The 12,122-nt window shown below is 47.1% G+C and overlaps 1 protein-coding gene across 3 annotated transcripts in view; it reads left to right on the top strand.

Moving 5' to 3' along the window:
- Positions 1-11,482, top strand: part of LOC137596652 (rap1 GTPase-activating protein 2-like) — a 12,967-nt gene extending 1,485 nt beyond the window's left edge. Inside the window, exons 6-20 of one of the 3 annotated variants that reach the window (XM_068317344.1) lie at positions 319-372; positions 474-557; positions 713-813; positions 1,025-1,154; positions 2,407-2,562; positions 2,641-2,712; positions 2,795-2,881; positions 2,968-3,108; positions 4,106-4,252; positions 6,006-6,112; positions 6,189-6,287; positions 6,374-6,524; positions 6,609-6,699; positions 6,796-6,863; positions 9,351-11,482. In XM_068317344.1, coding sequence (XP_068173445.1) covers positions 319-372; positions 474-557; positions 713-813; positions 1,025-1,154; positions 2,407-2,562; positions 2,641-2,712; positions 2,795-2,881; positions 2,968-3,108; positions 4,106-4,252; positions 6,006-6,112; positions 6,189-6,287; positions 6,374-6,524; positions 6,609-6,699; positions 6,796-6,863; positions 9,351-9,359 — 1,497 coding nt within the window. In that variant the 3' untranslated portion in view covers positions 9,360-11,482. Of the gene's footprint in view, positions 1-318; positions 373-473; positions 558-712; positions 814-1,024; positions 1,155-2,406; positions 2,563-2,640; positions 2,713-2,794; positions 2,882-2,967; positions 3,109-4,105; positions 4,253-6,005; positions 6,113-6,188; positions 6,288-6,373; positions 6,525-6,608; positions 6,700-6,792; positions 6,864-9,350 lie in introns of all 3 variants that reach the window. The other 2 variants (XM_068317343.1, XM_068317345.1) reach the window with 2 other exon arrangements.
- Positions 11,483-12,122: the final 640 nt, after the last annotated feature.

Raw genomic sequence — 12,122 nt, 5'->3', positions numbered from 1 at the left:
CACGCTGTAAACAGGAAGAGCAGCTGCTCCTATTGGAGGACGCACTTCCTGTCCTGTGTGATGAGTGGGCGGAGTCACACTGCCAAGACAAACGAGAACCAATAAAGATTTGAGGGTGGGGCTAGTGAAGGACACGCCCCTCCAATTGAGTCCATTAATAGAGAGCTGGAGCTACGCTAAGCTAACTGAGTGATAGCATCACGGCTAACTGAGTGATAGCATCACGGCTAACTGAGTGATAGCATCAAGGCTAACTGAGTGATAGCATCAAGGCTAACTGAGGGATAGCATCACGGCTAACTGTTTATCTTCTTCCAGCTGCTGTGTGACGACGCCACGGGCCTGAAGTTCAGCCCGGTCCTGTACCCCCGGGTGAGTCCACGCCCACCAGTGTGACATCATCAGTAACCAGGGCGATAGCGATGCTGATGCTAATGCTAATGCTACAGCAGCTCACAGGGGTCTCTGTGCAGGGCTCCCAGCTGATCGTGGCCTACGACGAACACGAGCTGAACAACACCTTCAAGTTCGGCGTCATCTACCAGAAGTTTGGGCAGGTGAGGGACGGAGGAACCTCTTGCGGTTCTCCACCAGTTCTCCTCCTGTTCTCCTCCAGTTCTCCTCCTGTTCTCCTCCAGTTCTCCTCCTGTTCTCCTCCAGTTCTCCACCGGTTCTCCTCATCCTCATCTGCTCCTCCTCTTTCCTTTGTCAGACATCGGAGGAGGAGCTGTTCAGGAACAACGAGGAGACGCCAGCGTTCCAGGAATTCCTCAGCATCCTGGGCGACACCATCGACCTCCAGGACTTTAAAGGGTGAGTCTGAACCTGAGGAGGAGAACAAAACGAGAGGAGAACTCCTGGTTCTCCTCCTGGGCAGGAGGGGAACGTCTGTTCTGTCTGTGGAGGTTGATGGAGGTCCAGGTGGATTACAGCCATGAGAACAATGATGAACATGATAACCATGGTAACCATGAGAACCATGCGTCCATGCAGCCGCCCAGCGTGACTCTGGTCTTCTGCTCAGGTTCCGGGGGGGGCTGGACGTGTCCCACGGTCAGACGGGATCCGAGTCCGTCTTCACCGTCTTCAGGCAGAGGGAGATCATGTTCCACGTGTCCACCAAGCTGCCCTTCACGGAGGGGGACGTCCAGCAGGTACGACGCTGGTCCAGGAGGGGCGGGGCCACGTTCACCTGCTGTAACGCATTTGGCTTCGACTCCAGTCTGTTCGGGGAGAATAAAACACGATTAAATGTCTAAATAAAGTTACAGCGGTACCGCTACTTACGAAATGAATTGGTTTCGGAAGAAATTTCGTCAGTAGAAAATTTTGTAAGTAGAGACGTGTTCCAAGACGTAGAGACGTTCCAAGCCCACAAAAATTCAGACATAAATGTTTTATAAAGCATAAAAATGCATCAAAACATGTAATAAATACGTGTTACAATTGGATTATTACACAATAAATGAGAGTTGTGTATAACGTAAGAAACAAAGAATAATAATGATGGTCATTTACCTTTTAACTGCTGTCCTCATTGTTTTTTGCCCTCTTTGGTTCATGCCCTCTGCCCCCCCATGAACAACAGAGTGAATTCCAGTCCTCCTTCTGAACTTCTCCAACCACCCACGCGACGCCTTAAACTCCTTAAACTTCCTTTAGTTTTAATAACGTGGTGATTGTAGATGCATTACTTCCATATTCTTTGGTGAGATCAACCAAACGCATCCCTTTTTCAGGCTTTTCTATCATCTCTTGATTTGTTTGTACGGACAAAAAAACTCTTTTCTTCATCTTTTCTTTTCCTCTTTTCTCCGTCACTTTCTTGGGGTCCATAGTGAATACTCTAAAAGTTAATATATTTATGTTAAACTATCAGAACACCTCAGGGGTCGAGGGCCGAATGACGAGGACGCTGCATAGACACCTATCTAGCTCCACACAGAGGTCCCTCTGAGCCAATGGGATGCCAGGATGCTAGGTAATAGCCAATGGCAGAGCAGCTATGAGAATGTTGCGTTCAGGAACCTGTGGGGGCTGAGAGTATCAGCCCATACTGTGTTTTTACATTATGTAAGTCGAAATTTCTTTCGTAAGTAGAGGAAATGTTTTCCTGCTGAGAAATTTCGTAAGTAGAGACGTTGGTCAGTAGAGGTACCGCTGTACTGGAATCAGCTTTAGCTCTGCCTGAAAGGCGGAGACATGTAGCACAGCCTTAGAATGCTAAAGCTAAGCTAATGTGAGCGTTAAAGAACATCTGGACACGCCCCTTCTCTAACAACTGGTTCAGCTGAAGATCCAGGGTACCGGCTAAGCTAGCGTTAGTATGTTCCCTCGCCCAATCCTCTTAGCAGACAGTGAGTGTGTGATGTCATCTGTGATGTCATCACGTCTCCTCTTCCTCAGCTCCAGAGGAAGAGGCACATCGGGAACGACATTGTGGCCACTGTTTTCCAGGAAGTGGCCACGCCCTTCGTCCCGGACATAATCGCGTCCAACTTCCTGCACGCGTACGTGTTGGTGCAGGTGGAGAACCCGTGTTCGGAGAACACCACCTACAAGGTAGGCCCCCGCCCCGCCCCAGACCCAGTCCAGACCCGGTCCAGACCCGGTCCTATGAGCTGTTCCCTCTGCTTCCAGGTGTCCATCACAGCTAGGGAGGACGTCCCCCCGTTTGGACCCGCCCTCCCCAACCCGGCTGTCTTCAGGAAGGTGAGGCGGGAGGCCATTGGTCTGTTCCCAGTGGGTGGGGCTTCAGAGGTCAGCGGTCCATTCTTCTCCTCTCTGTCTTCAGGGGCCAGAGTTTCGGGACTTCCTGCTGACCAAACTGATGAACGCTGAGAACGCCTGCTACAAGTCAGACAAGTTCGCCAAGCTAGAGGTGACACGCCCTCACACGCCCCGCCCCCGTCCTCCTGTCCAATCACAGGCCAGATGTTCACCACCCTCTGTGTGCTGTGGTTCCAGGGCCGGACGAGAGCGGCGCTGCTGGACAACCTCCACGACGAGCTGCAGGGGCGGAGCCAGGCGGCGCTGGGTCTGGGCCCGGGGGGGGACGAGGACAAGCTTGAGAACGGGGGCCACGGGGGTCTGCTGGAGTCCTTCAAGGTGAACGCCGCCATCCGGGAGTGATTCCAACTACAGCTACAACCAGCTATAACCAGCTACAACCAGCTATAACCAGCTACAACCAGCTATAACCAGCTACAACCAGCTATAACCAGCTACAACCAGCTATAACCAGCTATAACCAGCTATAACCAGCTACAACCAGCTATAACCAGCTACAACCAGCTGTAACCAGCTATAACCAGCTACAACCAGCTATAACCAGCTACAACCAGCTGTAACCAGCTATAACCAGCTATAACCAGCTATAACCAGCTATAACCAGCTACAACCAGCTATAACCAGCTACAACCAGCTGTAACCAGCTATAACCAGCTATAACCAGCTATAACCAGTTATAACCAATGCATTTAACAATAGTTAACATCTATGTGTACATCATCATGTGTAAACGTGTCAACAATCACTGTCTAGATGTTAAGCAACAGATGTGGATCCGTAGATCTGGATCAGTAGATCTAGATCCGTAGATTTTGATCAGTAGATCTGGATCAGAAGGTCTGGATCAGAAGATCTGGATCAGTAGATGTGGATCAGTAGATGTGGATCAGTAGATTTGGATCAGTAGGTCTGAATCAGAAGATCTGGATCAGAAGATCCAGATCAGAAGATCTGGATCAGAATATCCGGATCAGTAGATCTGGATCAGAAGATCTGGATCAGAAGATCTGGATCAGATGATCTGGATCACTAGATCTGGATCAGATGATCTGGATCAGTAGGTCTGGATCATCTCCAATGATTCTTGTGTTTTCTGTCTGTTTGAAAGGTTTCAATGGTGAGCTCATCAATTATCGATCAATAACCTCAGTGAATGAAGCCCATTAATAGGCTTCCTGTGGTCTCTTAAGCTGTGGCGTCCTCTGGTGGTCGAGGTCTGCACCTGCATCTGTTGTTCCCTTGGACTCCTCCTCTTCCTGACTCCTCCTCTTCCTGACTCCTCCTCTTCCTGTCTGCCCCTTGTCTCCTCCCCCAGAGGGCCATGCGAGTCAGGAGCCACTCCATGGAGACCATGGTGGGGTCCCACCGCCACAGGGGCCCCGGGGTGGGGGCCGGGGTCCCGGCCAGCGTGAGCGGAGGAGGACTGACGCAGAGCGGAGAGTGTTCCAAGAGCACGTTCTCAGTGAGTCGACCCAAACCTGGTTAACGACAGGTTGGTTAACCTGGTTAGATAGATAGATAGATATATACTTTAATGATCCCAAGGGAAATTCAGGTTAAGAACCAGACACAGAGACTAGTTTAAACACCTGAAGAAGAGACTAGTTTAAACACCTGAACTAGAGACTAGTTTAAACACCTGAACTAGAGACTAGTTTAAACACCTGAACTAGAGACTAGTTTAAACACCTGAAGAAGAGACTAGTTTAAACACCTGAAGAAGAGACTAGTTTAAACACCTGGAGAAGAGACTAGTTTAAACCCCTGAAGAAGAGACTAGTTTAAACACCTGAAGAAGAGACTAGTTTAAACACCTGAACTAGAGACTAGTTTAAACACCTGAAGAAGAGACTAGTTTAAACACCTGAAGAAGAGACTAGTTTAAACACCTGAAGAAGAGACTAGTTTAAACACCTGAAGAAGAGACTAGTTTAAACACCTGGAGAAGAGACTAGTTTAAACACCTGGAGAAGAGACTAGTTTAAACACCTGAAGAAGAGACTAGTTTAAACACCTGGAGAAGAGACTAGTTTAAACACCTGAAGAAGAGACTAGTTTAAACACCTGGAGAAGAGACTAGTTTAAACACCTGGAGAAGAGACTAGTTTAAACACCTGAAGAAGAGACTAGTTTAAACACCTGAAGAAGAGACTAGTTTAAACACCTGAAGAAGAGACTAGTTTAAACCCCTGAAGAAGAGACTAGTTTAAACACCTGAAGAAGAGACTAGTTTAAACACCTGAACTAGAGACTAGTTTAAACACCTGAAGAAGAGACTAGTTTAAACACCTGAAGAAGAGACTAGTTTAAACACCTGAAGAAGAGACTAGTTTAAACACCTGAAGAAGAGACTAGTTTAAACAGCTGGAGAAGAGACTAGTTTAAACACCTGAAGAAGAGACTAGTTTAAACACCTGAAGAAGAGACTAGTTTAAACACCTGGAGAAGAGACTAGTTTAAACACCTGAAGAAGAGACTAGTTTAAACACCTGAAGAAGAGACTAGTTTAAACACCTGAAGAAGAGACTAGTTTAAACACCTGAAGAAGAGACTAGTTTAAACACCTGAAGAAGAGACTAGTTTAAACCCCTGAAGAAGAGACTAGTTTAAACACCTGAACTAGAGACTAGTTTAAACACCTGAAGTAGAGACTAGTTTAAACACCTGAAGAAGAGACTAGTTTAAACACCTGAAGAAGAGACTAGTTTAAACACCTGAAGAAGAGACTAGTTTAAACACCTGAAGAAGAGACTAGTTTAAACACCTGAAGAAGAGACTAGTTTAAACACCTGAAGAAGAGACTAGTTTAAACACCTGAAGAAGAGACTAGTTCTCTTCGCGGGTCACGTGTTCTGAACATCGAGGGAAGGGGGGCAGGGAACACCCTGGATAAGACGCCAGTTGAGCATAGGCTAAACACGCCTGGGGACCGCCAGCGTGTCCAGGTCACCACAGCTTCCTGTTTCTGGAGGAACATCCAGAGGTTGTGGGTTGGAGTCCCTTGTGGGCGGAGCTTGTCCGTTGTCACCGTGGGTTCTGTCCGGGTTCTCGGTGCATCTGAGGGGACATGGACCAGCTAAAGGTCCCCAGGCTTGTTTGTCTGTCTCTGTGTCGGCCTGTGATGAGCTGGCGTTTTGTCTGGGGTGTATCCTGCCTCTCGGATGAGGAACCAAACGTTCCAGGTTAAATGAACCGGTTCTTTGTTTGCCCCGTAGCCCCCGGCGCTATCGGCCAAGTCTCCCCTGAAGAGCCCGGTGAAGCGGCGCTCCGGCCTCTTCCCCCGCCTCCACTCGGACCCGCCCACTGACAGACAGTCACGCAGGTGGGTGGAACAGGCCACGCCTCTACAGGGGGCGGGTACAGAAACAGAACCAGAACCTGTGCCCTTTGTCCTGCAGTGACCAGAAACCCCCAGAGACCACGCCCCTGTCCCAGGAAGTGAGGTCGGAGACGTCGTCCAATCCCAGCTCACCTGAGATCTGCCCCAACAAAGAGAGGCGAGACCAGACCCCGTCCTGGACCTCTACTGCCACGTGTTCTGTGTTCGCGACCCTGACCTCCTCTCAATGCCGTGTCGTTGCAGTGACTTCAGGTTCCCGCCTCCATCTCCCAGCAGGCCTTGCTCCAAGCTGAAGGAGGGCGGGGGCCGGCCCAACATCTCCCGCTCCTCCTCCAGCACCAGCAGCTTCAGCAGCACCGCCGGAGAGACCGATGTTCTGGAGGAGCTGGAGACGGTGAGTGTGGACACGCCCACCGGCACGCCTGACCTGTCCCTGACCCCTCCCCAATACTATGCCCCTCCTCCCTCCATCCTGCAGGCCGCCCATCCCCCCATCACCTCCGTGTCGGCCACCAGCATCGACACCCCTGCTTCAGGAACACCCGTCATCATGTGCCGCAGTCCCACAGGTGAGGCCAGGCCCCGCCCCCACAGGTAGAGGGTGTAACATCCGATATGGTAAAAGGCCCCTCCTCTTTTCTACTCCCTTATTCTGTCTCCAGCAGATGGGAGGAGCAAGACTTCACCAAGGTCACACCTGAAGTTTCGCTTTGACAAAATGAGTCACTCAGCTGTAAGTCCTGGTTAGCAACACGGCTAATAATAGCATCTCCAGGTTCACACAGTGAAGCAGTCCAGGTCTCTAACTATTCTCTAACTAGTCTCAAGCTAGTTTCGAACTAGTCTCTACTACACTCTAATTATTCTCTAAATGGTCTCTAAATGCCTCTAAATTGTCTCTAACCAGTCTCTAACTAGCTAACTAGTCTCTAACCGGTTTCCGACTAGTCTCTAACTGGTTTCTAACTAGTCTCTCACTGGTTTCCGACTAGTCTCTAACTGGTTTCTAACTAGTCTCTAACTGGTTTCTAACTAGTCCCTTACTGGTTTCTGACTAGTCTCTAACTGGTTTCTGACTAGTCTCTAACTGGTTTCTGACTAGTCTCTAACTGGTTTCCGACTAGTCTCTAACTGGTTTCTAACTTGTCTAACTGGTTTCTAACTAGTCTCTAACTGGTTTCTGACTAGTCTCTAACTGGTTTCTAACTAGTCTCTAACTGGTTTCTAACTAGTCCCTTACTGGTTTCTGACTAGTCTCTAACTGGTTTCTGACTAGTCTCTAACTGGTTTCTAACTAGTCTCTAACTGGTTTCTAACTAGTCCCTTACTGGTTTCTGACTAGTCTCTAACTGATTTCTGACTAGTCTCTAACTGGTTTCTAACTAGTCTCTAACTGGTTTCTGACTAGTCTCTAACTGGTTTCTAACTAGTCTCTAACTGGTTTCTAACTAGTCCCTTACTGGTTTCTGACTAGTCTGTAACTAGTCCCTGACTAGTCTGTAACTGGTTACTGACTAGTCTCTAACTACTTTCTGACTAGTCTCTAACTGGTTTCTAACTAGTCTCTAACTGGTTTCTAACTAGTCTCTAACTGGTTTCTAACTAGTCCCTTACTGGTTTCTGACTAGTCTCTAACTGATTTCTGAATAGTCTGTAACTGGTTTCTGACTAGTCTCTAACTGGTTTCTGACTAGTCTCTAACTGGTTTCTAACTAGTCTCTAACTGGTTTCTAACTAGTCCCTTACTGGTTTCTGACTAATCTCTAACTGGTTTCTGACTAGTCTCTAACTGGTTTCTAACTAGTCCCTTACTGGTTTCTGACTAGTCTCTAACGGGTTTCTGACTAGTCTGTAACTGGTTACTAACTAGTCTTTAACTAGTTTCTGACTAGTCTGTAACTAGTCCCTGACTAGTCTGTAACTGGTTACTGACTAGTCTATAACTAGTGTCTAACTAGTCTCTAACTGGTTTCTGACTAGTCTCTAACTGGTTTCTGACTAGTCTCTAACTGGTTTCTAACTAGTCTCTAACTGGTTTCTAACTAGTCCCTTACTGGTTTCTGACTAATCTCTAACTGGTTTCTGACTAGTCTCTAACTGGTTTCTAACTAGTCTCTAACTGGTTTCTAACTAGTCCCTTACTGGTTTCTGACTAGTCTCTAACTGATTTCTGACTAGTCTCTAACTGGTTTCTAACTAGTCTCTAACTGGCTTCCGACTAGTCTCTAACTGGTTTCTGACTAGTCTCTAACTGGTTTCCGACTAGTCTCTAACTGGTTTCCGACTAGTCTCTAACTGGTTTCCGACTAGTCTCTAACTGGTTTCTAACTAGTCTCTAACTGGTTTCTAACTAGTCCCTTACTGGTTTCTGACTAGTCTCTAACTGATTTCTGACTAGTCTCTAACTGTTTTCTGACTAGTCTCTAACTGGTTTCCGACTAGTCTCTAACTGGTTTCTAACTAGTCTCTAACTGGTTTCTAACTAGTCCCTTACTGGTTTCTGACTTATCTCTAACTGGTTTCTGACTAGTCTCTAACTGGTTTCTAACTAGTCCCTTACTGGTTTCTGACTAGTCTCTAACGGGTTTCTGACTAGTCTCTAACTGGTTTCCGACTAGTCTCTAACTGGTTTCCGACTAGTCTCTAACTGGTTTCCGACTAGTCTCTAACTGGTTTCTAACTAGTCTCTAACTGCTTTCTGACTAGTCTGTAACTAGTTTCTGACTAGTCTGTAACTGGTTACTAACTAGTCTTTAACTAGTTTCTGACTAGTCTGTAACTAGTCCCTGACTAGTCTGTAACTGGTTACTGACTAGTCTCTAACTACTTTCTGACTAGTCTCTAACTGGTTTCTGACTAGTCTGTAACTGTTTACTGACTAGTCTCTAACTACTTTCTGACTAGTCTCTAACTAGTTTCTTACTAGTCTGTAACTGGTTACTGACTAGTCTGTAACTAGTTTCTGACTAGTCTGTAACTGGTTACTGACTAGTCTGTAACTGGTTACTGACTAGTCTATAACTAGTGTCTAACTAGTCCCTAACTGGTTTCTGACTAGTCTGTAACTGGTTACTGACTAGTCTATAACTAGTGTCTAACTAGTCTGTAACTGGTTACTGACTAGTCTCTAACTACTTTCTGACTAGTCTGTAACTGGTTACTGACTAGTCTATAACTAGTGTCTAACTAGTCTCTAACTAGTCCCCTGTCCTCTCCTCAGCTGGAGTAGCTCGGCGGGTGACCTGGAGCTGAAACCAAACACACCTTTTCAGAACCACTTCCCCAAACCCAAGGAGACCCAGACTCATCAACACCTGACTAGTGAGGAGGAGGAGGAGACGAGGAGGAGGAGCTTCTTCATCTCACCAATGGCGTCATGTGGGCGTGGCTGTACCACTGTGAGCTCACTGATTCACCAGGAGAACATGGAGAACATTTCCTGGAACACTTCTTCTTTGCCTCAGAGACTTTTGCAGGGCGTGGCAGAGTGGGGCGTGGCCTTGTGGGGTGTGACCTTGCTGGGCGTGGCCTTGTCAGGCGTGACGACCATGGACGACCAGCAGGACAAAAGGGGTTAATGCGACGTGAAAATGACTGAGAGGCCGACGCCCCTTTTTGCAGACCCTCACCACAGGTTAGTTAGTGATGCCACTAAATTAAACCAGTCCTGCTGAACTAGTTTGTCTGGTGAAAGTCTGCTGACAGCTGATTCAAACACACTTTCACAGGGATGGTCCAATAAGTAACACAGGAGGCGGAGCTTAAACCTGCTGATGTCATCAGCTGACAGTGATGATGTCACCAACTGACAGTGATGATGTCATCAGCTGATAGTGATGATGTCACCAACTGACAGTGATGATGCCATCAGCTGTCAGTGATGATGTCATCAGCTGTCAGTGATGATGTCATCAGCTGTCAGTGATGATGTCATCAGCTGTCAGTGATGATGTCATCAGCTGTCAGTGATGATGTCATCAGCTGTCAGTGATGATGTCATCAGCTGTCAGTGATGATGTCATCAGCTGTCAGTGATGATGTCATCAGCTGTCAGTGATGTTACATTGTAGGGAACTAAACAGCACAATAAAGACATTTCACCTGCCAGCTTGTTGCGTCCCACAGACGAGCAGTGATGATGGCTCTGGTCTTTTCTCTGCGTTAGCTGCAGGTAGCAGTTAACGACAGTTAGCACTTAGCTACAGTTAGCAGCTAACTCAGAGCACCATGAGACTCTGAGAGCTAAGCCCTGGCTGGGTCGTGCCGTCCAGAAGTGCCTGTCCCGTGTCCCGGTCCGTCTGCGCCCCTGGTGGTCCTCAGGCTCCAGAACCGCGTCTGAGCCCGGTGTGACGCTTTGTTAGCTTGTCAGCGCCGCGTTTCATCCGCTGTATCATGAATGCTGCTAAACTCTTTGTGTCACGTTGATGATCCAAGTCAAGAGCTAGCTCTGTTAGCTCACAGGTTTCACTCCAAGCTAATGCTAATCAAAGCTGCGCCTTACAGCCTTGGGGGGAGGAAAATCCTCTCAGTTCCTGACATGAACTGCAAACATGCTATGCTAGCTGCTAGCTATCTATTCAAATGTGTGGATGAAGATGTGATGATGTCACGCGTGTGACCCCGCCTCCTGTCGGCCCGTCTGATTGGTCCTTTAATCAGCAGTAAATCTTTAGCGACTTTAGAGGTTTGGTTCGTCGATGGTTCGATCACTTCCTGCTGCCTCCAGGTAGCGATGCTATGCTCACAGTGCTACTGACCACACCTCATGAACACTGGTGCTGCTGGACGCTAGAAGGATGCTAAAATCGACCAATCACACGTTAGCTGTTCTGTGTGCAGCCAATCAAATGTGAACGTTTTATTTGTGTTTTTTGTTGTTTTTTGATTTCATGCTTTGTTGGATGTTTTCATAAAATCATCGCTAGCTGCTTGTAACCAAACAGGACTGCTGTCTCCTTTATCGATGCTACCGTAGCGTTAGCTTGGACCTGCACAAACTACGTTAGCAGATCCCAGCAGGAGCATGCTAACGTGAAGGAACTTGGAGGCGTGTCTTGCAGTCTGGGAACACTTCCTGTGAGGAAGTTGAAGCCCGATACTACGCGATGCTACGCGATGCTACGCGATGCTACGCGATGCTACGCGATGCTACGCAATGGCTGACGACGTGGAGGAGCTGCTAGCCGGTGTGGGCTCCACGCCGTCAGCTCCTCACAGGTTTGCTTTGACGTCATAGAGACGTAGCTGCAGCTCATCACCAACACGACGGTCCAATCCCGTCACAGCGTCACGTGTGTGTTCGCCCCCCCAACTGAACCCTGACAAATTATTCTGAATAAAACGATGTATTTTGTGTCATTCATGTGTCGCCTGTCGTTTTTGGAGCAGAGGTCAAGGTTCACATTCAGAAACATCCCATCAAATCACCAGTAAACCCTTTAAAGCACATAATAATGTTACTGTACAATAAATCGCAATGAAACATTACATAAGCCTGTAGCAACCCCCGTGACCCACAGTGAGGAAGAAGATGAAGACGAGAAGGAGACGATTTTACAGTACTATATTTAAAAATAAAATGTAATTGTCAGCTTAAAATGGATTCATATTAACTAAATATTATTAATAAATTTCAGTACAGTCTGGGAATGATTACAGTCTAACCTGGAGACGGGTTGATTCAACTAACGTCTACAGGAACTGATTACGTAGGTTATTAGTAGGTTACGTAGGTTATTAGTAGGCTATGTAGGTAGCATGTGTTATATCTGTGCTTGGTTGATATGTTTCTATGGGAACCCACATAAACAATAATGTGTCAAATAAGCACAATATACATGGCGTTGAATTTTAAAGAGAATTTTCTCATAAATTGTAGCAGAAAGAAAAGTTTCTGGTAGAAATTCATCAGAATTTAAAGAAATGATTAAAAGCTGTTCAGAGAACTTTCAACAAGGACATAAAAGTTACTGAGGATGAAGATCCTGAGAGG

Source organism: Antennarius striatus, chromosome 6, assembly GCF_040054535.1.
Source record: "Antennarius striatus isolate MH-2024 chromosome 6, ASM4005453v1, whole genome shotgun sequence".
In the NCBI taxonomy this organism is placed as follows: Eukaryota; Metazoa; Chordata; class Actinopteri; order Lophiiformes; family Antennariidae; genus Antennarius; species Antennarius striatus.
The sequence above is the reverse complement of the archived record's forward strand: the minus strand, read 5'-3'. Positions and strand labels throughout refer to the sequence as shown.